The sequence below is a fragment of the Juglans regia genome, chromosome 12 (genome assembly GCF_001411555.2).
Source record: "Juglans regia cultivar Chandler chromosome 12, Walnut 2.0, whole genome shotgun sequence".
In the NCBI taxonomy this organism is placed as follows: Eukaryota; Viridiplantae; Streptophyta; class Magnoliopsida; order Fagales; family Juglandaceae; genus Juglans; species Juglans regia.
This window is the reverse complement of record NC_049912.1, coordinates 612,968-640,185: the sequence shown is the minus strand read 5'-3', so window position 1 is coordinate 640,185 and position 27,218 is coordinate 612,968. Positions and strand designations below refer to the sequence as shown.

General features: G+C 36.1%; 3 protein-coding genes across 6 annotated transcripts; 2 read left to right on the top strand and 1 right to left on the bottom strand.

Annotated features, from left to right (window-relative positions):
* Positions 1-1,516: 1,516 nt before the first annotated feature.
* On the bottom strand, positions 1,517-3,451 carry LOC108979897. 3 transcript variants are annotated; one of them, XM_018950669.2, is made up of 3 exons: positions 3,350-3,451; positions 2,332-2,537; positions 1,517-2,229 (listed from the first exon to the last, which is right to left on the bottom strand). In XM_018950669.2, the coding sequence occupies exons 2-3, from the start codon at positions 2,410-2,412 to the stop codon at positions 1,651-1,653; spliced, it is 660 nt and encodes a 219-aa protein (XP_018806214.1). In that variant the 5' UTR covers positions 2,413-2,537; positions 3,350-3,451; the 3' UTR covers positions 1,517-1,650. The 3 variants fall into 3 exon arrangements, with proteins under 3 accessions (XP_018806214.1, XP_035539552.1, XP_018806215.1); XM_035683659.1 differs by lacking the exon at positions 3,350-3,451 and adding an exon at positions 2,783-2,798; XM_018950670.2 differs by lacking the exon at positions 3,350-3,451 and adding an exon at positions 2,684-2,724.
* Positions 3,452-15,377: 11,926 nt separating this feature from the next.
* On the top strand, positions 15,378-17,097 carry LOC108988550 (peroxidase 73-like). The gene is made up of 4 exons (XM_018961840.2): positions 15,378-15,688; positions 15,790-15,990; positions 16,121-16,286; positions 16,569-17,097. Exons 1-4 carry the CDS (start codon positions 15,464-15,466, stop codon positions 16,973-16,975), a joined length of 999 nt encoding a protein of 332 aa, XP_018817385.1. The 5' UTR covers positions 15,378-15,463; the 3' UTR covers positions 16,976-17,097.
* A 6,456-nt stretch (positions 17,098-23,553) lies between these two features.
* Positions 23,554-26,677, top strand: LOC108988546 (peroxidase 35-like). 2 transcript variants are annotated; one of them, XM_018961836.2, is made up of 4 exons: positions 23,554-23,843; positions 24,003-24,203; positions 24,474-24,639; positions 26,032-26,677. In XM_018961836.2, the coding sequence occupies exons 1-4, from the start codon at positions 23,625-23,627 to the stop codon at positions 26,436-26,438; spliced, it is 993 nt and encodes a 330-aa protein (XP_018817381.2). In that variant the 5' UTR covers positions 23,554-23,624; the 3' UTR covers positions 26,439-26,677. The 2 variants fall into 2 exon arrangements, with proteins under 2 accessions (XP_018817381.2, XP_018817382.2); XM_018961837.2 differs by having other exon boundaries at positions 24,030-24,203; positions 26,032-26,547.
* The last annotated feature ends 541 nt before the right edge of the window (positions 26,678-27,218 follow it).

Below are 27,218 nucleotides of genomic sequence, written 5' to 3'. Positions count from 1 at the left end.
GACTTGAGGAAGAAGGGATGCCGCATTCAATGCGACCCAGGAATGTGCAAGGTGGTGCACCCCTGCATTAATGTGGCGTCGAGAGACTTAAAGGAGAAGGTATGCCGCATTCAATACAACCCAGGAATATCCAAGGCGGTTCACACTATGCATTAATGGAACAAAAGACACTTAGGGAAGAAGGCACGCTGCATGCAATGCGGCCTGGGACGTGACAAGTGGACATCATGAATAACCGATCTCCTACAAAGCAACACCCAACAACCATGGAGACTAGACCGATAGGTTTAAATAGACGCCTTTGGCAATCGACAAGCAGGTTAACATCTACACTTATCTCTACTATTTTTTTCTCTCTTCATCTCCTACATTGAAACTAACTTGAGCGTCAAAGGCATAACACACCCCGAGGTCCCCTTCTCCTCCATGTAGGGAAGAGTCTAATCACTGCTAGTGTAGAGTTGCCCAAGCCCACGAAACACGACATCAATACTATGATCTATTAATTCTTCCAAAAGAAACATGAAATGCTATTAAATACCGTTACAAACCATACAAAATTAAATTGATATCAAAAGTCAACATTCTTAAAAATAAAAAGTAATCAAGCACATTTGCTCAAATAAGATCATGTATACAACACTTTTAGCGAATTGGAAGCACATATATTGCTTGACTATGCTTTGAAGAGTCGAGTGAACTCATGAGTGAGATCTTACTTCATCTTCGCTTAAGGTGCGCTAATATTGGTCACTCGCTCGCTGGACCGTGTAACGGACAAAGCAAATCACCCACAATAATCTCTATGATTCTAGCATTTGTATCTTGTATGGAATGTAATTATACTCTAGAGATTAGCCAGCTTGCTGTATAGCGTAATTATTTTCTTCATTTCCGTCATTGTATAGCATATATATTGTATTGACATGTAATGAAAGGCAAGTGAATATTTCATTTTCATTCTGAGTGTAAACCCTTATAGACCGCATACATCTAGCAAGGAGGTCGAGTGAACTATTTGCCTAGGCCTTCCTTGCTTCCTTCTGCCCCCTTTCCCTCTTCAAACCATTCTTAGTAATTTTAATTTTTTTCACTTTCAAGCCCCTCCATGTCCTTTATGACAATGCAATCAGAACAGTTAATTGTTGTTTAAGACACTGGAATATTGGACTCCAACATCCTGCAAAGTTAATCCCCCTGAAGTTTTTCCTTTCGAGAAGCTGAAACTTTAGGTAGTTAAGCAAACAGAAAACCGTGCCAAGATCGAAAGAACAAATTGGGATTAGTTGGCCTTACTGTCTACCAAGTTACGACCGAAAGAGCGACTGCTAGATATTAGTTTAGCCCGACCTCTTTGCTTGAAGCTTTGCCAGGAAGCAGTATCAACTCGGTCGAAGACATTTTTAAGGGCTTAGGCAGTATTGATGATGTTGTATGGATATGACTCACGAATGATCATTGAAAAACTTAAATGAGGTCACTGGTAAATTTGTGATGGATTTTCAAGTCATGAAAATTACTTTACACCAGACCCCATCACCCATTATACTGAAAACTAAGCAGACAACTACACGCAAACATTAGTCATTGGATTAGCCGACTATAATGAAATTCATAACATATCACCTACACTTGGATGATTTTTTCATGTCAGGCGATGTTCAAACTCAAGACTTGAAAAAGCCAAGGAGGCTGATTTCGTCTCTCGATCTCCTGTCTTAACTGTTCTTCAACATCAATATTGTTTTTGCTTCTACTATGGGACCCCGATGTCATGTCTGAAGGCATCTGGACGAGCCCCAGTTCATGGACATTGAATTCGTCTCTAGTCATTTGATGGGTCCATGTACTAGTCCTATTTATCCGACTTGATCCGGTAGAGGAAGAAGAGAAGCTTGGTCCGGAATCTGAGGTTAGGGGAGTCTCGGGTTTCTTTCTTCGATTGAAACTTGATGGGCCCAGAGTCAGCTCAATCTCACTCTCCTCTATAATCTCTACAGCTCCATTGCCATCTGACTCTGCAATGTAATCCTCAGCAGGCCTTTCCAGATCAAGTTTCCTTTGTGGCTTGTAGTACTGTTGTGCTTCACGATGATGATGACTAGCCTGAATGTAAATAAGTTCATTCCTCAAATTCCATAGTTCTTGACTCCGTCCATTTGGCCTGCTGCTTCCATTGTTTTTCATTAACATCTTCTGGATACGATATAGACGATGAAGTTCACATACCTGCAAGATCATTCTCAGAGTTCAAAACAAATACAACTCAACTGAACCGTATGAAAAAGGCCTCTAGCTAGCTAGAGGGGTGAAATAGAGGAAGAAAAGTACCTGCTCCTTGAATGTCTCTTCATGTTTTATCATGGCCAATCTCATGTATTCCCTGTCATATGGTTTCAGAAGCTTCTCCATTGAAGTTCAAGAATATACACGAACAGTAACAGTTGGGAATCTTTCGGTTTTTACGAACTAGTGTTCAGTTATGCATGATCTGGATCTCATATCCTCTCCAATAAATTAGTTCCTCACAGCTAAACCTGTGAATGAGGAAATATCAGAGAGGTTCAGAGCTAAGAATGCATCAATTATTAGTTCTTCTCAAACAAAGAGACTAGATATGTATGGCAAGCATTATCGAATAATTTTCGAGCAGCAATGGATATGAGTTGATAAGATCAACAACTTTTCAGTATAATTTGTCTGTATTCTTATTCCTGTTCTTCTGAGTAGTAATTCATTTTGAGCCACAACAAACAGTAATTTCCCATATGAAATATCTTACAACATGGCAGGGAATCATATAGATCCATCAGCACAGTAATGCCTGCAGTAGTACATAGATTTTCTTTTTTGCCCTTTTACATCAGTGGTCAAAGCTTTCTTTTCTGTTCATAAAGCCTGACTTCCGGAACGTTATATAGGGGTATAACGGCATTCATTCACAGTTGCAAATTTATAGTATGCTTTTTATTTTGGAAACAAAACGTACGCTATGAAGACCATTCAACTATTTCGGCTGTTGTAGGACTACAAGAAACGATTTCTCTCACTCACATGCTGAACATGTCTCTATTTATTTATAACAATGTTCTCTATTGTGCTTGTGAACTTTTCCTTTTGGGGGGCACAGCGGTAAGAAAACTAAACATGATAGAACAGTAGAGAGAGAGAGAGAGTAAAACACATGGACGCACTCATATGCATCATTATATCGATAAAAAGCGAGCCTGTATAAGTTTCTATATATGCCCAGACTCATGTATCTTTTCATGATACACTCTACGCCATTGATCAAGTGATATACATGCAAAAGGTACTGGCTAAAATGGATAAGACTGACCCTTCTGACCTGTAAGAGTTTCATGAGCCGAGGAGAACACAACTTGTGTTGTCCTGAAGAAGAAGAAGAAGAAGAAGAAGAAGAAGAAGAAGCAGAGTGAAAAGGGCTCTTTCAGGGAAAGGCAAGCAGATCCTTGTGACACCGCAACTAGAGCAATAGCTTTCTTAGAAAAAGAACGAACTTGCCTTCACATGATGATTCCCCCATCAGTATATACTGCAAAAAGATCAAATAAAATAAGAACTGAAAGAAGGATTTAAGATTCCATTCTCTCTGATCCCCACACAGAAACCGAGGTGCTGTCTTTGCATTTGGGGTTTGAGGCATGCATGCCAAACAAATCTCAGTGCCATTAGCCAATGTGATTCAAGAATAATGGAAGAGATGCCTGACACTGGTCCAGCAATGCAGACATATTAAATTGGATATAATAACAATTAATTCCTCCCTATATTCTTAATTATATTTAGATGGTAATAATAATTATATGGTTTTTGAGGATCACAAGGCCTTGCATTGCTCAAGACAATCATCAGAGGAACAGCTTAGCCAGCCAATTAAGCTGAATCACATGCACCCAATTAATTAGAATTATATATGCTAGCTACAACTAACAGTTGTCTTAATTATGTAACGCATGCATAATATATTAATGCACTATTATTGCGATTATTTTATAGGATATATTCAAGATATGTTTATACTATATATGTAATATTTTTGTATTGGGCCAATATTTTATGAATTGCACCGTTAAGTACTACACGTTCTGATCTTCATACAACTTGTAATCAATTCACTACAAGAAAACTGTTTATTTATTGTCAATTATTTCCTGCATAAATGATTATTTTCTGTTAAAATGAATTTGTTTTCGTCGTAAATAATTTATCACAAATGCTCGTATTTTTTGTAATGATTTTATAATACATCAATTCATTAGTAATCACTTTCTTAATTATTAAAAAAATTAAAAAATAAAATATACAAACGTCAAAATTAGAGAACAAAACCATGGGCAAAGTATCATTTTCGAATTGATCTTAGTTAATTAATTTTTAGATGGAAAATAAAAAATAATTATTCCGAACATTAGGTACTGAATATATAGAGGATTAATTTTACAATTGGTCTTGTTCGGAAGGAGCAATACTTGTCATTATGAAGCTGTAGTTGCATGTACAGACAGATTGGAAGATCAAGATCCGAGTTTATGAATTTGCAAAAATAAATCTGCATATGTTTTTCTTATATTTATATATTAAATTGTAACAATTTTTCGTCCATGTCTGCTCCTACTTCAAGAAGGAATTTTTTTTTTTTGTTTTTAAAATCCTAAAATTACAAATATCGAGAAGGATGATCACATGCTTCTTAGGATAAACAGAAGTTGCTGATCTAAATAAAAACCAATCCAATAGATAGATAAATAAATAAAAGAGAGGGTACTGAAGATGGAAGCACGCGGTGTTGGGGGGAGGGGAAGGGAAGATGCAGCGGTATGGGGCGGTGGGCCCATTGGGTTTTGGGGAAAAAGGCTGAGCCACTGCCTTGCGCTGTTCTTTGGTCCCACAAGAACCTGGCAAAAATCACAAGGAAAACAAAAAGCGAAAAAACAAAGGAATCGTCGAGAACAGTATTTTTAAAAGTTGCAGAGTTCTGGGAGAGAGGGTCCAGTAGCAGTAGAGGCATATTTGAGTGCGAGTGTCTGAGGTTTTCATAGCATGAGGAGAGGCAACTCATGTTGGGGTAGATCATAGCTGCCGCCTGCGAATGCCATGTTGGTGTCGGTCTGGTGCGTCCGCCATCAGCTATGGCTCCATCGAAGTTTTAAACACTTTTACAGGATGTCCTGTACTGTGCAGAAGTTGTAGTGATAAAAAATTTTATAAAAATAAATTTATATTATTTTATAAGATATGTTAAATTTATTTTATAATAAAAATAATTTTATAATCTAATATATTAAATTAAATATTTATTTTTATTTATAAATTTATTTTTATAAAATTTATTTATAATATTTTTATATGCATTTTTTTTTATAACCAGATTTGCATTAATTCAAAACTTCCATAAAAGAGGAAGAATACATGGTGGAATATCATCCAATACAATGAGAGGTGAAATTACACCCAAAACATTTTTTGCAAGGGTATGAGCAACTCTGTTATTAGACCTACAAGTGTGGTGCACTGACCAAGAATTGAAATTTGCCAACAATACTCTAGAGTCTGCTTGCAACATGCCAAAACTTGTTCCAACTTCATTGTCACTTTTAAGTCCTTGACCAACTTGTAGTGAATCCCCCTTGAGAATAATGTCTCTAAAACCCAACTCTTAACAAAGTAAGATTGCATGAAATGCTGTTGCTAATTCTACAAGGAGGGGGTCAGGATCCAGGTCATTTTGCAATCTAAGTGTAGCCTTGATCTTCCATTCTCAGTCTTGAATAAATGCTCCAATCCCCGCTTTGCACTCAACTCTATCTAGAGCTGCATCCCAATTCAATTTTACCTTACCTTGAAGAGGTGCTTGTGATTCATCAGTCGAGAGTTGCCTATTGCCCACACTTCTACTAAGTTCAAAACTGATCCTTATATCAGAAAGTAAGGCTTTTACTTAAAGCATTAATGTAGCAGGAGAAGTAAACTTGTCTTTGAAAACATATTCATTCATTCTCTTCTAGATCAGCCAACCAATAACAGCAAATTCCTCCATTTCAAATTGGTTAAGGGCACCGAACATCTTCTCCTCTAGGTCCTTGAAATCCTAACTGTTAGATACACTCTTCTGTAAACTTGTTGAACATTGACCCCAAACATCACTAGCTGAATTGCACTCCCAGAGCACATGCTCGATGGTTTCTAGTTGTTGTTTAAACAAGGGACAATTAGAATTTGAAATGATCTTTCTCTTGGACAGATTAACTCTAGTAGGAAGGGCATTGAGACAGGCTTTTAACAAGAAAACTTTTTTGGCATTAGGGATCTGCAGTTGCCAAATATTGGTCCACTCATCTTGTTTGGGAATGAGAGAGGAAGACTGACCCTTATCTCGAGTTTGCAGTTCACTACATAGATGATACACACTCCTAACAATGAAATTCTCCTTAGCAGTACATCTGCAAATTCTTTTATAAGGTCTATTCTAATGTCTGATTGGAATTGACTTTATAGTAGCAGCTTCTTCTATAGAGAAAATGGCATTAAACATCTTTTCCTTCCACTAATGTGATAAAGGGTCAATCAGGTTTGATACTTTGGTGTCTGCTTGTAAAAGTCTGATTGTGCTCTAGGGTCTAAAAGTTGAATGCTGAGGTTATTAGCCTAGATAAGTTTGTTATGAATGATTCTCTAGCACCACCTTAGTATATCTAGAATATGTATTATTTTCCTATTGGATATCATGTAACATATAAATTCTCTGTAAAGTGTATAAAAGGGATCACTCCCATAATAGAAAGATGAGATTCATATTTCATAAAAATGCTTCTCTGACAGAGGTAACCATCTATCATTCTTTATACTCACATCTTCTCCATTACCAATTCTGCATATAAGGCATTCTTCTAGTAATGGTCGAGCTGATATAATACTTTGCCATATATAAGAGGTATTGTTGCCTAGTTTGGCCTTCAGAAAGTCAGTGGCAAGGAAATATTTTGCTTTAAGCACTCTTGCAGCTAATGATGAGTCTCCATCCTTGTTTAGCTAGCATGACAGAATTAAAATTTTCAAAATCTCTGAATCCTAGGCCCCCTTACTTTTTTTATGTTCTCATCTGCTACCAATCCACCCAATGGATCTTCTTATCTTGAGGCTGTTGAGTCCACCAATATTTACTCATGATCGTATTAAGAGCTTGTAACAGTATCTTAGATAATTTAAACAATGCCATACTATAGGTGGGGATGGCTTGTACCACTGTCTTAAGAAGGATCTCATTGCCTGCTTGTGAGAGATGTTTGGTATTCCAATTTCTTAGCCAATTTTGCACTTTATCCACAATGCCTTTAAAAAAGGAAGCTCTTGATCTCCCCACCAAAGCTAGCAGACCTAGATATCTCTCATAAGAGGAATTAGCTCTTACACCATCAATACTAGTAATAATCTGCTTGTTCTCTTCTCGATTATTCTTGTAGAAAAAAATGGAGGTTTTTTCCTTGTTGAGCCTTTGACCTGATGCTTGCTCATAAGATTCCAAGAGCAAAAACAATATACTCCACTCTAATGAGTTGGCCTTGCAAAACAGTAGGCAAACATTTGCAAAAAAGAGATGGTTAATGTGCAACTAACCCCTGGCCAAAGGAAGACTAGTAATCATTCCAAAATTTTCGGCTGAATTAAGTAGCTGACTTAGTACTTTAGCACATATGATGAACAAGTAGGGTGAGAGATGATCACCCTGTCTGATCTCCCTAGATGGAAGAAATTTATCTTGTGCAACACCATTAATGATCAGCGAATAAGAAACTGAGGTAACACATCTCATAACAAGCTCAATCCACCTACTATCAAAGCCCATCTTTTACATCAAAGATTTGAGAAAAAACCATTCAATCATGTCGTATGCTTTGCTCATGTCTAGTCTAAGGGCCATGAATAATTTTTTTCCTTTCATTACAGCCTTCATTGAACGCATAGATTCAAAAGCAACAATAACATTGTCAATTATAAGCCTATCAGGCATAAATGCACTCTGTGTTCGGGAAATTATAGTAGAGAGAATGAGTTTTAGTCTATTGGCCATTGCGTTGGCAATAATCTTATACAATACATTGCAGAGGCTTATTTGCCTGTATTCTATAACCTTGAGAGGGGACTTTGTTTTTGGAACTAGAGAAATCAAAGTATCACTCAGGCCTGCTGCCCATTTTCCTTCATTCAAAACATCAAGAGCTGCAGCAGAAATACCAGGCTCCAAAATATCCCAATGTTTCTAATAGAAAATAGTTGAAAACCCATCTGGACAAGGGCTCTCCAATGGGTTCATGCTAAAAATGGCTTCTTTTACTTCATAAGAAGAGAAATGTTTAGTGAGCCTAGGACTCATCTTAGCAGTGACATAAGGCATTAAGCCTTGCAAGCAAGAATATACGTCCCTTGAGTTAGAGGTCTCAAATAGATTCATGAAATAAGTTTGAAACATGCTAGTAACCTTTTCTGAATCTTTAGTCACCTGGCCATCTTCTTTTGTAATCTGAGAAATTTTGTTGGTCTTCCTTCTCCGAGTTGCACAATTATGAAAGAATTGGGTATTCATGTCCCCCTCCTTAAGCCATTTTTGCTTAGCCATTTGCTTCCACTTAGTGTCTTCCTCCTCCAACAAATAGTCAATCTCCTTTTGCAACTGCCTTATATCATTATTCAAATTACCCTTATTTAAATCAAGCAATGAATTCAACAATTCTGATTTAGACTTAATTAGCTTACCTTTATCCTTGCAGAACTTAGAACTCCATTGTTTAAGTTTGTCCTGGCAATTCTGCAAACCTGAGGTGGCAGCTTATATTTTGGTAGAGGTTGCTGAAAGATCAAACCATACACTTTGAATGAGTTGGCTACAATCTACTTCGTCAGACCATGAAGCCTCGAATCTGAAAATAATGTCCTTCTTACTCTGAGGAAACTGAGATTGTAAAGAAATTAGATTAGACTGTGATCTAACACCTCGTAGGTTAATTGTGCACATAATGAAGAGCATTCGTGTTAATCCAAGCTTGATTGCCAAAGGCTCTATCAAGCCTTTCCTTTGTGAAAGCTTCCCCCTCTCTATTATTCTGCCATGTGAATTTATCACCCAGGTGACCAATGTCATGCAATCCTCAAAACTCAATAGTAGACTTAAAAATCCTCCATTTGTCTGGTAGGTCTTCTAGTAGCACCAAACTTCTCAGATTTTTTGAGGATCTCGTTAAAGTCTCCTACACATAATCAAGCCAAATCACTTCTAGGCTTTAATGCTTGGAGAAGCTTCCAACTATCCCCCCTTTTAGCAGTTTCAGGATTACCATAAAAGTCAGTAAAAAGTCAATTTTCCCCATCTGTTGGACTAGTAACCCAAACTGAGATATGCCAATTTGTATAAGACTCCAGCTCTATTTTCACACTACCTTTCCAAAATAAAGCCAACCCTCCCCTCCAACCTCTGCTATTAATCACAAAGCTATTGTCAAGGCCAATTCTATTTCTGATTTTCTCCAACTTGTCTCTACAACATTTGGTCTCCATTAAGAAAACTAGTTAAGGGCACTTAGGTTGTGTTTGGATGTTGAAGTGAGTTGAGTTGAGTTGAGTTGAGATGATAAAATATTGTTAGAATATTATTTTTTAATATTATTATTATTTTAGAATTTGAAAAAGTTGAATTGTTTATTATATTTTGTATTGGGATTTAAAAAAGTTGTAATGATGAGTTGAGATGAGTTGAGATTATTTTGAGATCCAAACGAAGCCTTTAGATTTCACTAGATGGTGAAGCTCACGAATTGTTCGATAGTTTCCAAGCTCTCGATAGTTCTAGCTTAAGCAAATCATTAGTGATGGTGGGGCTGCATAGCAGCCTCCACCAAACATTCCTGAGTTAAGCTCCTTACAAGACTAAGCTAGACCTTGTGTTTCTTACTCACTGAATTGTTGCCTTTGTTATCATCACCAGATCTTTTATTACAAGTGGCAATAGAATTATTGTTAGCCTTAGCAAAATGTCTACCAGAAAAACATCTGGCTTTCCTTTTCCACGTGAACACCCTATGAGGTTTAGCAAAATAAACTTGGATATAATTAGTAACCATATTAGCAAGCAAGATTTTAGGAGAAAAATCAGGGAATTTAGTAGGATGATCATTCCTATTAACTGATTGCTTCATCAAAGGCATATTCTCCCTACTAATAGGCATTAAAGATTCATGTCCATTATTAATAGGAGGATTTAGACTTACATTTGGTAACTGGCATCCCCACTTGGTAGGTCCTCCTTATCTTTAGGCAAGCATTGGAGATTCTGCACTTCACCGTCAAGCTATTACCGTTATCTGCACCTCAGCAAGCATTGAAGTATTTCCATATGTTGATCAAAAGTATTTCCAAATGATGATCACAAAAGCAATATACTTATAGACCTAGGGATAAAGAGATTACAAGCACTTTAGGAGAGATTGGTACGCGGTAGTAATTTGGATCCCTCTTCCCGTTGGGCTTCTTTTACCATTTTTTGATTTTTTGCACTTAGCTTTTTGGTGGCACTTTTATTTGGATACAAATAGCATTTCATATCATTTCATCTAATTATTACAATTTTTTTAAATTTTCACACAAAATACGTTAAGCAATTTAACTTTTTCAAATCTAATAATAATAATAATATTAAAAAAATTACTATTCTAACAATATTTTATTCAACTTTCAACTTTTATCTCAACTCATCTCATCTCACCTCAACTCACTATCCAAACTTCTCCTTAGTGTTATTTTGCTGAATTGTAGGAGTAGTTAACGATCATGATTTGTGATCTTGTGTTATTGGGCACATGATAACTAGGGTAGACTATGTTAAGAAATTCCTTGACTAAGAACATTAGTGTTCTTAGAATAATTATCACGATCGAGAGTGAATTTTCTTGAGTAGTACTAGATGATCTATAAGCAGAATATATTGCTTTTGTGAGGTGCTATGCGCAATGAATTGGATCAAGTTGATTGTTGTTGATCTCAATTTCTACATTGTTGGTAGGAGCTTATAACTCTTGACAAAAGGGAAAACTGAAATTGAGGATTTGATGGTACGTACAGCTTGGCACGCCATCATATGTGGCAACGCATGTGACCCATGCATTTGGTGATTGACGAGAAAAAAAGATATAGACTCCAAGAACTCTCCAACATGGTTCGTGCATCATTGGTGGTCAGAGATTCATGCACATCTTAGCCTCAACTTCCCTTGGTGGAAAAAAAAAAATATATATATATATATATATATATATATATATATATATATATAGGAGAAAGAATGGGCTAAAACCAGCATACGAAAAGGGAGAAAAGGATCAATCTCCCAAATATCAGCAGAGGAAGTACTTGATTATGTCAATGATTCTCACTTGTATGTACACGTACAATGTCTTTATAGTTCACTTTCTGTACATTAGAGACCCTAGCTTCAATATTACTACCGCGTACCAATCTCTAGTTATCTCATTCGCGAGATAGAAATCCTCAAGATAGCTTACAACATGACTTGGTTCTATGACCAAGATTTAACGTGCACCATGTCTTGATTCTAAACAACAATGAAGAACTAATCAATATTGAGGTTATCTTGAATCTAAATGACTACGAAACAAGAATTAAAATTACAAGTTGTAGGAAGAATTCTCGTTAGAAAAGCAACCAGGTAATCTAAGTTTTTTTTTTTTTTTTCTTGGAAAGATCACGGTATTTACTCTAATTTTATTGATAGTCATCACTTATGACGAAAGAAAATCGTGATTAAAAATAAAAAAACTTGAGGGTACAAACTAAAATTTTAATAACTATACAGCAAACTACAAGTACGAATTAAAGCAATCAGTTCAAACCAAAATTAGCTTGCAAAACAAAAAATATCAAGAAAATCACTTTACAAATCAGTGCCTAAACCCGATGTAAACTCATATAGTCCATCCTATATTCACCCAAGGCCTTTTTAGGAATATGAGAGGGCAAAAAATAAATAACTTTTCCTATAAGTATATTGTTGCAGTCCCGTCAATTCGGCCTTTATAATTTGCTAGATTCGAGCATTGTGATCAGAGTCTCTTCCTTGGTCAGGTGCTCGAATTATCTCGTTGTAGAGAGGTCGCGATCCCAAGACAAGTGGCCGTTAACATGGACCCAGACACCCACCCATAATTTACAATATGTGCGTGCGTGGTTCTTGAATCTTGTGCAAGGGATGAGACTATTCACCTACCATAGGTCCAGACACTTTGTAAATAAATGGAATAAATGGGCCAAGAATCCAACACCCTTCTTCCATGCACCAAGTCTATTTCATGTATGGAACTATTACAAAAATCTAGATCTCACTAATTAAAAAAGAAAAAAAAAATTACACTTTTTTACCACTCGGCCGCCATGAATCCAAACCAACTTTCCCAATCATGCATGGAACAATTAATGCAGTACTAGAAGTAGATCATCGATCGAAATTACGAAGAGCAACCACCTACTATTTAATTTACAGCCTCGGAAAATTAAACACACTCTCAATTATTCATTTTTTCGGCTATATATAATTAATGATCTCGATCGTTCCAATCCATATATATATATATATGATATATCTAATGGCTTGTACGTGAAGATATATATATATATACACGTATGTATATGTATATGTGTATATATATTGATCATGCATGCATCTTAATTTCCATTAATTTGTTTTGATTCGATCTGAGTAGATTATACGTAACCAAAGTTGACTAGCCTATAGATATAGTATATTAATACAACATATATAATTTCATCATGGACAGCTCACTTCCCAAAAATAAAAATAAAAAAGCATCCCAATGAGATTATTGACCATATGCGAAACACGACTAATGATTGGTAAATTCAAACCCCATTGCTTTCTTAAGAAGCAAATAAAAAAAACTTAAAATCGCTAGAAGAAAAATTAATTTTTGTGGCCATTTAATTGCGACGAAAAGATTATTTGTAATCAAAATAGACTCATTTTGATTGTAAATAATCATTTTGCTGGAATTAAATAGCCACACATAAACAGTTTTCTTGTAGTGAATATATAATAGAAAACAATTAATAAAAAGATAACGGAATTACGTAGCTTATATTAATTCAAAATTATTGATTGCCTTTTCGGAGGATTTATTTATTTAATTTGATGTGGAAATATTTCTAGTTTTATCAAAAGATCAATCCAATATTCTTTACCATGGCTTTTCCCTGTCCAATGAGATGCCTCGATCTATCGGCTTTGCATTATCTATGAGAGAGAGAGAGAGAGAGAGAGAGAGAGAGAGAGAGAGAGAGAGAACAAAAACTAAACAACTTCCCTCATCTATTATAGCTTAATTTACGGGGTAATAAAGAATGAGTACGTAAGGATTAAGAATGTCTACCTACACAGGCACAGCTGAGATAGCAACCGATGGGTCGGGTCCACCTCACTTTCCAAAAACAGAGAACTCATGAAATTAAGAGATAATGGATCGTTAATATTTTGGATTAATCTAAATTCCAAGTCCCTACCAAAAACAAATTTATGATATGTTATTTATGATTAGAATGATTTTGTAGAGAACAGAATAATTTTAATATAAAATAATAATTTTAATAAAAAATAACTGAGTATAAATAAATAATTATCTTATAATAAATTATAATTATTGTCGTTCTATGAATTTTCATTTGATCTTTTGTACTCTTTTATATCTCTCTCTATATATAAAGAGTCTATGAAACAGAATTTTCTTGTTTTAACATAAATTTCTTGTTTTAACGAAATATGCTGGTTTTCATTAACTTTCCATCCGTTTGTAATAATTATAGGACACAAGGATACAATTGTATTTTCATTTATATTCTATTTATGGCTACTTTTATGGTTTCTGTTGGTTTTTATTCCAATATTAATATCTTTAAATATACTAATAAAGCAGATTTATTATAATAATAATCATGGATTCAATTTCCAATTTGAAAATACGTTATAATAGGAAAACAGATTTATGTAGATTTATCTTTTCGTATTCATTATAATAGGAAAGCATTATAATAATTTACAAATAACCTATCTTTCAATAACTTTTAAGATATATATTAGTAATAAAATAATAAGATATATGTATTTTATTTTTATTTTAATAAAATATATTAGAGTTTTGAACTGCGCATACGTGCCTCAGGCACGTAACATCTTACTAGTATATATATATTTATATATTGGTCAGAACCGTTTTTTACTTTTTTTCATTCTTCCCTTGCGCAAGTTATGTTATATGATCACGTCTTTGAATATACATACATCAACAGTATTAATCTAATTAATCTTGGTCGTAGTAGTGTTATTATATATATATATATATATATATAGAATGAATGTCATCATGGGGAATATAGCTGGCTAGGGAACTGTGCACTTGAATCTTGCAAAAACTAATTATTTCATAAATCTATCTCCCACTAACTAATTATGCTTATATAATTAATTATCTTTTGTTGATCTTCCAATTAATTAATTAATTAGTTCCAATTATCACGCATGATGTAATATATAACATACATTAATTAACATATATACTCACGAAAACTCCTTAATTCAAAGTCAGATCGATCATCTGTCGATCCATGTCTACTAGTAGCCCCGCCACCCCTCCGTCTTTTGTGTTACCAACTGATGATCTACAGACGCCCGCCTAGCTAGCTAGCTAGCTAGCAGCTGTAACATCATCTAGATCTACTCCGATTTGATTCATTTCCATTGAAGATCACTAGGCCAGAAATTATTAACTTTCTTAAGTACGTATGTGGGTTTAATTAATCGGAGGGTTTAATTGTCAAAGTCGTCCTATACTTTTTCCATGAAGCAGCTTCAGCCTTCTTCATTCACATTATATGTTTTTTCTTTTTTCTTTTTTCCCTGAGCTGTATATACGTAGTGAAGTGTCGATCGATCGTATGCTAATGAATTAATTGTTTTGAATAAATAAACCTACATTAAGTAGCCAAATCGAATAATATTTTGACAACCAGGCAGTCATTAACTGATCAGCCATCATCATCAACGACTTATATAGACCTAATAATAATTACAATTTTGATCTCCAACGTCCACTGCCCAATGATCATGATCATGATCACGAGATTCTGATCTAATCGGCCAACTGGCTAAGCTTATAATCAATCAGTCATGACCAATTACGACTTCTTCTCCTGCATGTACAGTACTCATTTTCCCCGGCCACTTAACAATTATTATATGTTTAGCTCTGATCTCTAATTAATATATAATTCAAGTTCAAGTTCAACCCCGGCCCTATATACTGTGTATAAAATCTCTGCACCGTTTCAATTTCTAGGTACGTTGAAACTTGCAACTTTTGATCATCAAATCATGTTTCGGTTTAATCATTTGGTAGTGTTGTCCCTTTGCATCAATATCATCAGTTTGTGCCTCTTCCCTTACCCAACAGCAGCAAAACTACAACGAAATTACTACGCCAAAACCTGCCCCGATGTGGAAAACATTGTCAAAGAAGCAGTCAGAAACAAATTTCAACAAACCTTTGTTACAGTTCCCGCTACCATCCGTCTCTTCTTCCATGATTGCTTTGTCCAGGTAATTTATTTATTTATATATATATATATATATATATATATGATCTATATATGTTAAACTCGGGCGTTGAGTTGGTTCCTAATTAATATGTAATATTGTAGGGTTGTGATGCGTCGGTGATAATAGCATCCACTGCAAATAACAAGGCAGAGAAGGACCACTCCGACAACCTTTCACTGGCAGGAGATGGATTCGACACAGTAATCAAAGCCAAAGCAGCTGTTGATGCAGTCCCAAGATGCAAGAATAAGGTCTCTTGTGCTGACATACTCGCAATGGCGACCCGAGATGTGATTCAACTGGTTTGTTCGATCTACGTTAATCCATCCTAATTAATTTATAAAGCTCAGTTTAATAATTTGTTGGCCATACTCGTCATCTAATATATATATATGTATTGATGTGCTGAAAAATGCATGATTAATGGTGCAGTCGGGTGGACCTTCATATGCGGTTGAGTTGGGAAGGTTGGATGGGCTAAGTTCAACAGCTGCAAGTGTAAATGGGAAGCTGCCTTCGCCAACCTTCAATTTAGATCAGCTCACTTCCCTGTTTAATGCCAATGGGCTCTCCCAAAAGGACATGATTGCTCTCTCAGGTATGGCTTAATTGTTGTCAAAAACGTTAATTCTCTAGCTAGTATAATAAAAATGAGATGAGAATATAATATATAACATTTTTACTGAGGAATATACTATGGAATCGATCATAATTTATCGTGGTCGTCATCACCATCTCGTCAATAGTTTAATTAGCAATAATCATGTATGTGTTCCTAAATTAACACTTGTAATGTTGCGTGCATACGTGCATGGAGGATATGGATGCACGATAGAAATCTAGCTAACATGAACCATATATGGAATGTTGTGTTTTGCAGCGGCTCACACGGTCGGATTCTCTCATTGCAGTAGGTTTGCAAACCGGATATACAATTTTAGCACTAAAAATCCGGTAGACCCAGCACTAAACAAGGCGTATGCGGCTCAACTTCAATCCGCCTGCCCGAAGAATGTGGACCCAAGAATTGCCATCAACATGGACCCAAACACGGCCCAGAGCTTTGATAATATGTACTTCAAAAATCTTGTGCAGGGAATGGGCCTCTTCACCTCGGACCAAGTTCTATTCACAGACGCAAGGTCCAGGCCCTTTGTGAATAGATGGGCAAGAAATTCGACGGCCTTCAAGCAAGTCTTCGTCAACGCCATAACCAGATTAGGCCGGGTCGGAGTCAAGAAGGGTACCAATGGGAATATTCGTCGTGATTGTGCAGCTTTCAATTGATCAGAGAAAGCCATAAAACCATATACCAAATAAAGTAATTAATAATAAATCAAGGAAATCAAGACGTTGACCTTGAAGTTGGAAATGAAGATAAGTTATGTAATGGATCATGATTCATTCGATTATTTGGAAATGAAGTTGATTTTTTCAAATTTTTTTTTTTAAATTTCTCAATTTATTGTTAATGTCAAATGCGGTTGCATTTTTCCCCGGCCTATGTGTCCCACCCACATGAATTATTTTCTTACATAATCTATTCAGCAGTTACGTACACATGATCAGCAACTCCAAGTCAGCAAGTCAGTTATTCTTAGTTCAGTTAATATAAGAATAAACGAATGTCCATGAAATTTCGTTAATATCTGATATAGTAGCATGCATGATGTTGGTGTGTCAATACAAAAAGTTCAGTTTTCATCGACATCTCTTTTCTGTTTTTTACTCTCTGTTTCTTATGAGAGTTAGGTCAAACTTGTCGGTGTTTTTTATTACTCTCATATATACCTAACCTATCACATGCTACAAAGCAAGTTAATTTGTCAATGGATAGAAAAGAACAAGTAAATGAATACATCCAAAAATGAGAGAAATGCAGCGCACAAAATATATTGAACTAACAGATTAAAAAACTTTAAATCCAACAAGTTATAGGGCATCCTTATTAATGGAGACCCTCAAGTTAAGGAGATTCATCAGTTTTCATTCACATTTCATTTCTGTTTTTTGCTCTCTCTCTCTCTCTCTCTCTCTCTCTCTCTCTCTCTCATGTTTCTTTTCTAGCTAGTTTCATATGGGCCGGAGTATTGGTCCCATAATGATGGTGATTTTGCAACCTTATATATATATACATATATATATATATATATATATGTAAGTGTTATATGTATAACATGATCTGACGATATTGAGCATGCTTGGTTGGTATGATTCTGACAAAAGCAAAAAGAAAAAAAGAAAAGAAAAACCATGCATGGCCGCTAAAATATTACTCATTTCTAAAGCCAAGTCGTCCCCTAACCAACAAGTCCTAAAATGCTTGGTTGGTATCAACCTTACTCAAGAAACTATACACTCAAATAAATCCAAGCTGGCTAATCCAACTCAGCAGCTCTAGAAGCTTCAATACTCTGCTTTTTGTTATAACAAACTTGTCTTAGAATTACCTCTTTGTCCTCTGGACACTCGTGGCCTGGTGCCTATATAAAGTGATGTAAGACTCATGTACAGATATACAGAATATATACATTTACAGAAGAATGTTTCTTTTTCTTTTTATTCTTTTAACATGGTATCAGAGTTGCTAAGACTAGTAGTCTCTTTGATCCTTTTCTACCATGGCTACAAGCTCAACTTCATTTTCAAATCCTATTTCTTCTTCATTTTCACATTTAGTCACTCTTAAACTTACCAATGAAAACTTTTTGCTCTGGAAGGTGCAGATATCGACTTATCTCAGAGGCCAAGACCTCTATTCATATGTCGATGGGACTCAGTCCTCTCCTCCATATCTGCTTACTTCCTCAGATAGTTCCTCCACAAAGATCAATCCTGCCTATCTCTCATGGCAGCGTATGGATCAATTCATTTTAAGCATTTTATTTTCATCCTCATCAGATTCCATCATTAGTCATGTTATTAATGCAAAAACATCACGAGATCTCTGGGTCTCTCTCGAGAAAATGTTCAGTTCCCACTCTCAAGCAAAGGATTTTCAAATCCGTTTTCAACTTACCAACATGAGTCGTGGTGAACAAAATATCTCAGATTACTTTAGCAGAGTAAAAATGTTAGTGGACACCCTTGTTGCCACAGGAAATAGTGTCTCTGATAAAGACTTTGTCACGTATCTGTTAAATGGTCTTGGGTCCAACTATGAAAGCTTTGTCACTTCCATCACTACCAGAACAGACCCACTGACTCCCCATGAGCTCTATCACTTACTGCTCATTCATGAAAGTCGCTTAAGCCACATTGCTCGAAGCACAAGTCCTCAAAATCCTTTTGAGGCATCTGCTAATTTTAGCTCTCGTGACCAACGAGGGAAAGGTTCCTATCGTGGTGGTCGTAATGGCCGTGGACAAGGCAGATTCTCTTCTAATAGAGGAAGGTTTTCTCCCAACCACAATTCAAACTCTCAAAACCAAAATTCCCAAACCACTAGACCAACCTGTCAGGTGTGCAACAAGGTGGGCCATGTTGCCCTCCAATGCCATTTTCGGTTTGACCATGCACACCAGTATGATCCACCCAGATCCTTCTCTGCTAATTATACATCACCTTCAACCATACCCGATTCTACATGGTACCCTAACAGTGCTGCTACTCACCATATTACACATGATCTATCCCAGCTGAATCTCTCATCCGAACCATACAATGGCATTGAGCAGATGCGAGTTGGCAATGAAACTGGGCAATCGATTCAAAACATTGGTGATTCTTCACTCTCTCTCAACTCTACTTCTTTTAAACTTCATAATCTTCTTCATGTGCCTTCAATGACAAAAAATCTGGTCTCTGTTATGCAATTCTGTGTTGCTAACTCATGCTTTTCTGAATTCCATGCCACTCATTTTTTGGTAAAGGACAATCGGACCAACAAGCTCCTCATCAGCAGTCCAACGAGTAATGGTCTCTATCTCTTTCCATCGTCTCTTCAATCTACACCTCCATCCGCTTACATTGGTGAAAAAGTTTCTCTGGATTGTTGGCATCAAAGGCTCGGTCATTCGTCTCTTGCAATTGTTGCTCGTGTCCTGCGCACCACCTGCTTGCCATATTTCCCAAACACCTCTTTCAATTGTTCTCAATGTCCTCCAGCAAAAGCCCATCAGTTACCTTTTAAAGTGGGCACCACTCATTCTGTTAAACCTTTAGATGTTTTATGGGCTGATGTATGGGGTCCGGCCCCTTTTGTTTCAAGAAATGGATTCAAGTATTATCTATCAATAGTGAATCATTTTACTAGATTTACATGGCTTTTTCCTCTTAAAAACAAATCTGATGTTCTTAATGTTTTTTCTTCTTTTATTTCTTTTGCTAAACGATTTTTTGACTCAAAAATTATTTCTATTCAAACGGATGCAGGAGGAGAATTTCGTCCTCTCACAAATTTTTGCAAAAGCCTTGGAATTACACATCGTTTTTCTTGTCCCCACACACATCAACAAAACGGACTTGTTGAAAGAAAATATCGACACATTGTCGAAACTGGCCTTGCACTTTTAGCTCAAGCCTCTCTCCCTTTGTCTTATTGGGATGATGCGTTTGAAACAGCCACATATCTCATTAATTTACTCCCCACACCAGTTTTGCAAAATCGTACTCCATATTTTATGGTGTACCACAAACCCCCGGATTATTCATTTTTAAAGGTTTTTGGTTGTGTATGTTGGCCAAATCTCCGTCCTTACAATTGCCATAAACTAAGTTTCCGCTCCACATCATGTCTTTTTCTTGGATATAGTCCAACTTACAAAGGTTACAAATGTCTTGATCAACATTCCAACCGCCTTTATATTTCTCGAGATGTTGTTTTTAATGAGAAAAGCTTTCCTTACCATCAGCTCACCAAAACTCCATCTCACGCCCAGCCCAACCCACAAACTGTTTCGCTCCCCTGCGCCCAGCCCAACTCACAAACAGTTTCCCTTCCCTGTGCCTCCATTCTGGGTCCAGCTCCCACTCCTTTGTCTTCTTTCTCTCCTCAACACTCTAATCATCCTCGGCCCACATCACAAATCAGGCCCATCAACACTTTCTCTTCTCAGCCCATCATTAATTCACTCCATGAACCCACTTCAGACTCCTCCTCTTCTACGAACTCTGCGATTTCTCCCCCAAATCTCTCTGCACCGAACCCTACATTCAATCCTCTCGCCGAATCCTCCCTTTTACCTTCTCAAAATCCTCCTTTCTTAAATCCTCCTCGTTCTCCCATAATTACACGATCCCATACAAATTCTTCTCGTCCTCGCATCATCATTGATGGCACGGTTCCATTCTCAACTCGCCACTGCTACCTCTCCACTGCCATAACTCCCGATGATCCCACCTCCTTCAATGTTGCCTCAAAATTTCCTGAATGGAAATTAGTCATGACCAAAGAATTTGAAGCCCTTGTCAAAACAAACACATGGACCCTTGTACCTCATTCCTCTATCACTAATGTCGTTGGTTACAGATGGGTATTTCGTACCAAGCTAAGACCCGATGGCTTTATTGAACGAAGGAAAGCGAGGCTTGTGGCTAAAGGCTTCCACCAACAGCACGGTATTGATTATATTGAGACTTTCAGTCCTGTGGTAAAACCCTCAACCATTCGTTTAGTTTTATCTCTTGCTGTTTCTAAAGGTTGGAATCTTAGGCAAATTGACATACAAAATGCTTTTCTTCATGGCACTCTCACTGAGACTGTCTTCATGCAACAACCGCAAGGATTCATTGATTCTGTGCGGCCTAATTTTGTCTGCAAATTAAACAAGGCCATTTATGGTCTTAAGCAAGCTCCGAGAGCTTGGTTCTTAGAACTTAGTTCCTGGCTCCATAATTATGGCTTTGTGGTGTCTAAGGGTGACCCATCATTGTTTATTCTGCATAAAAGTAATCTCTGTATTTTTATTCTTGTCTATGTAGACGATATGATTATTACATCATCCTCTAATTCTGATGTTGATCAATTACTTGATTCCTTGGGTCGTGCCTTTCCTGTCACTGATTTGGGTAATTTGTCTTATTTTCTTGGCTTAGAGCTTAATTATCTCAGTGATGGTTTACTTCTTTCACAAAGAAAATACATTTCTGATTTGTTAAAGAAAACTAATATGCTTGCTGCCAATCCAATTTCTTCTCCCATGTCTGCTTCAACCTGTCTCTCTAAATTTGATTCTCCATCTTTTGAAAATGTCACTTTGTTTTGAAGCATTGTTGGTAGTCTTCAGTACCTCTCTCTAACTCGACCTGATGTTTCATTTGCTGTTAACAAAGTTTGCCAATTCATGCATGAACCAAAAAACACTCACTGGACAGCAGTAAAAAGAATTCTTCAATATCTCAAATCCACCATTAATCATGGATTGTTTTTCTCCAATAAAAGAACTGGTTTTACACTTCATGCCTACTCAGATGCAGACTGGGCTGGATGCCCTGATGATAGGAGGTCTACAGAAGGTTTCTGTATATTTTTGGGCAATCATTTGATTTTCTGGAGTTCCCGCAAGCAACATACCGTTGCTCGTTCAAGTACAAAAGCTGAATACAAATCCTTGGCAAACACAACAGCAGAACTTATTTGGTTACAAACCTTGATTAAGGATCTTGGTTTCTCACTTTTTCAACCACCTGTTCTGTGGTGTGATAACCTTGGAGCAACATACTTAAACTCCAATCCAGTGTATCACTCAAGAACCAAGCATATGGATGTGGACTTTCACTTCGTTCGAGATAGAGTAGCAGCAAAGACACTTCAAGTTCAATTCTGCAGCAGCAAAGATGAACTTGCTGATGTGTTCACTAAGCCATTGGTTTCTGATCGTTTCTTCAGTCTAAGATCGAGTCTTACTGTGATTGATACCCCAGTTGACTCGAGGGGGCGTATCAACCTTACTCAAGAAACTATACACTCAAATAAATCCAAGCTAGCTAATCCAACTCAGCAGCTCTAGAAGCTTTAATACTCTGCTTTCTGTTATAACAAACTTATCTTAGAATTACCTCTTTGTCCTCTGGACACTCATGGCTTGGTGCCAATATAAAGTGATGTAAGACTCATGTACAGATATACGGAATATATACATTTACAGAAGAATGTTTCTTTTTCTTTTAATTTTATTCTTTTAACAGTTGGTATGATTATACGTAGCGTGCATTGAATATCCTAAAATGTTGTTGTGGTGGTGGGGATGGTACTCACTTATTAGCCACTCATGATCTCTCTGTCTCGCACCCACACATGTATTTCTCTTTGGAGTCTGGACCACGTTCGATCCATGATATTCTCTTCACTTAAAAAGATCGAACACGTTTTGGGTTTTCATTTTTCTCGTGCTCTGAAAGTACTCAAATATGTGGTTGTATATAGTTTCTGGATAAGACCTTTATCCGAGGTGGCTAATTTACGTATATTGATATATGTAAATTAACAGACCCAAAATCAATGTCTTAATCAAACTGATCATTTCCGTTAGCTTTAACAATAATTAATTGGTTCGAACTGATAATACATGATGGACATGAGTTGAATTTAATGGCTTAATTTATGTCATTACAAGAAAACTACTTATTTATGGTCAGTTAATTTTAACAAAATGATTATTTATAGTTAAAATAAATTTATTTTAATTATAAATAATTTTTTTACCGCAAACAAATAGTTAAAAAAAACTCATTTTTCTTGTAATGTGTTCTAATAATAACAGCAATATATATGTTCTTGCATGGCTAAAGAGACTAGAGAAGATTCTAATTCATCAAGTGGGTGCAGTTTGTGACCACTCATCCACTACAGCTCCTTTGATCTTTCTAGATATATACGTCCCTTTTAATTCACTCCAAACCATGCATCGAGTAGTAGAGACACCCATATAGATAGCACTGGTACATATATATAAGAAATCTTCCGATAGTGCAAAGCTTCGGATTGGCCACTCAAATGGATGCTCGGTTTGTTCTTGCGTGGTCACTTTTGATCTTAGGTTTCTGCGGCCTCTACCCTTACACAGTGTCGGCACAACTAAAGCAAAACTACTATGCCAACGTCTGCCCCAATGTCGAAACCATCGTAAGAGATGCAGTTGGAAAGAAAGTTGAACAAACTTCGGTCGCAGTTGCTGCAACTATCCGTCTCTTTTTTCATGACTGCTTTGTCCAGGTAAAATTTAAAAAATGACACATAACAACGACAGACATGAGATCATTTCATGTTGAACGCTACAATTAAGTACCAGTTCTCCATTTGCTGATCATTTCGGGTTTTACTGCATACTAGCTGTGTCTGATGGTAAGTAAATAACTCAATTAAAAATTGTAGGGTTGTGATGCCTCTGTAATTATACAGTCTACTGGAAGCAACAAGGCGGAGAAGGACCACCCTGATAATCTGTCCTTGGCAGGGGATGGCTTTGACACCGTGATCAAAGCCAAAGAAGCTGTTGATGCTGTCCCAAGCTGCAAAAACAAAGTCTCCTGCGCTGATATTCTCGCAATGGCAACCCGAGACGTCATTGCACTGGTTGGTTGCTTCAACGTTCTCATAGAGTCCACAGTCTTTCATTCTTGATCTCATTATAAATTATACTTCAATCTCTTTAGAAGCACTATCCTCTCAACGTTTTGATATTTGTAGATAAATAAAACATAATAAATAGTTTTTAGATCATGGAGGAATGATAAGAGGATGATGAGTTTAGATTTGTCGTTTCTTTTTTCTGCTCTCAATAATAAGAAAAGGTAATCAAAATATCTAAATGTGGGGTTAAATGATGATCATGATGAGGTGTAGTCTGGGGGGCCTTCTTATGCTGTGGAGTTGGGAAGAATGGACGGGGTGAGCTCAAAAGCAACGAGCGTAGAAGGGAAGCTGCCAAAGCCATTATTTAATTTGGACCAGCTCAATACAATGTTTGCTGCCAATGGTCTCTCCCAAACGGATATGGTTGCTCTCTCAGGTACGCATGCATGCACGTCTACGCAACACCCTCCACTACTACTGTCGCCGTGTGTACCTATGTCCTTGATTTTACAAAGTGCAACTGCAAATTCTATTACAGACTCATGTGATCTCTACGTGATCTTTGGAAATCAGATTTATTATTATTATTAAATTCTCAAAAAAAAAAAAAAAAAATCAATCCACGTCATGTCTTTAAATCAAGGTAATCTCACTCATCAAAACATCTTACCTTAATTTTTGTAACAAACAAAATAAAAAAAAATTTCATAGAACTCAAAAGAACCTCTCATGCACAGATCAAATATTCTTCTTTACGAATTCGCGATGAAATATTTTTAAATTCTATGTCACTGCATTACTTTCCAAATTCGGACAGTAAAACGTCCAGGCCTCTTATATTGGTCTAAACTGTGAATGATGTATATATATGGGTGATGCTACAGCCCCCGCTGGGGGCTCCTGCTGGGGTGTAGTGTTATTTTACATGTATTTTATTTAAGTAATTTTTTATATAGATCTTTTATTATTTTAAAATATTTTAAAAAAATAAAATAAATTTAAAACATCATTCAGAAAATATTTTCTTAATCAGAAAGTAAAAAAATATATATTAAAAAATATTTTCTTAATCATGAAGTAAAATAAAAAATTATAAAAAATATTTTTAAAAAAATAAAATAAATTTAGAACATCATTAAAAATACTTCCTTAATTAGAAAGTAAAAAAAAATTCATTAAAATATACTTCCTTAATCACGAAGTAAAATAAAAAAATATTTTTTTATGATTTTTTATTTTACTTCGTGATTAAGAAAGTATTTTTTAATAATATTTTAAATTTTTTTATTTTTTAAAAATATTTAAAATTATTAAAAAAATCTATATAAAAAATAATTTAAAAAAAAACACATAAAAAATACACTAATCTCAAGCGGGAGCTCCAAGCGGGAGATATAGCATTTCCCAGTATATATATAAGGACTAGTTACATTTTTACTTACAATATTTATTTTATTAGTTTTCTTTTAAAACTTAAATTTTAAATTTTAAATTTCATAATCTTTAACTTATTAATAATTGACATGTAGAAAAATAAATTTTTTTATAAAATTTTCTTAAATACATTTAACAATTTCCTATATATATATATATATATATATGGTCCCGTGATCATCACACGTCGCATTCTATTTCCATCATTCGTCGTTCCGAAATAGAATACGATGAATGATCCTGAATTATTTTCCAACTCAGAGTATACGTACGTAGTACTACTCAAACTGTCTTTTTGCGTGCTTCATGTGCTATATACCTAACATATAATAAGAATGTGATCATGGGGGAAAAAAATTGTATGATTTGCATATTAATTAATCTAATATTGCAGCTGCACATACCGTCGGATTCTCTCACTGCGGCCGATTTGCAAACCGGATATACAATTTCAGCCGTCAAAACCCAGTGGACCCTACGCTGGACAAGAATTATGCAGCTCAGCTGCAATCACAGTGTCCAAAGAATGTGGACCCCACGATAGTCGTCAACATGGACCCAATCTCGCCCAATACCTTTGATAAAGCATACTTTAAGAATCTGCAACAAGGCAAGGGACTGTTCAGCTCGGACCAAGTTCTGTTCACGGACACAAGGTCCAGGCCAACTGTAAACAGTTGGGCAGTCAGCACTACTGCCTTTGAAACCGCCTTTGTCTCCGCCATCACCAAGCTCGGTCGCGTCGGGGTCAAGACAGGGAAGAATGGCAACATTCGTCGTGATTGTGCTGCTTTTAATTGAAAATACTACGCCCCAAAAAATTCATTAGTAAGAAGCTGGTCGAAGCGAAAAAATATAATTAAATAATTAAATCACTACTTCTTATTTCAAAAACTTAATTTGATGGGAATTGGTAGTTTTAATTATTTATATTTTATCTTTACATGAGCTAAATATCAAATGTAAGAACAAAATGTCAAAGTTTTCCTTTTTGTTTCCAATAATAAATTCATAACAGAGTACAAGAGTATATATATAGATACAGGATGAAGCTATTCTAGGATATACGAAATCAAAGGCTAGACATTATGGTTGACCCTCTAACAGCGGGATTTTACAATAAAAGACTTCCTATAATTAGTCCGATTTGTTCCCCATTTTACAGCTCACTCCAACAGTCCTCCTCAAGTTGGTGCATAGATGTCTCTAATGCCCAACTTGTCAAGTGAGATGTGAAAGTTTCTGCTAGATACTGCTTTCGTGAGTACATCTGCTAACTGGTCCTCAGACTTAACAAATGGGAATCGAATAATTTTCTCTTCAACATTCTGTTTAATAAAGTGACGATCGACCTCAACATGCTTGGTCCGATCATGTTGGATAGGATTATGATAGATATCAATGGCTACTTTATTGTCACAGAACAGATTCATTTCTGAGTTGGGAGCAAAGCCGATCTCGGTTAGTAACCTCCTAAGCCAGAGAAGTTCGCATAGGCCCTTGGCCATTCCTCGGAATTCTGCTTCAGCACTAGATAATGCGACCACTTTCTGTTTCTTACTCTTCCATGTAACAAGATTG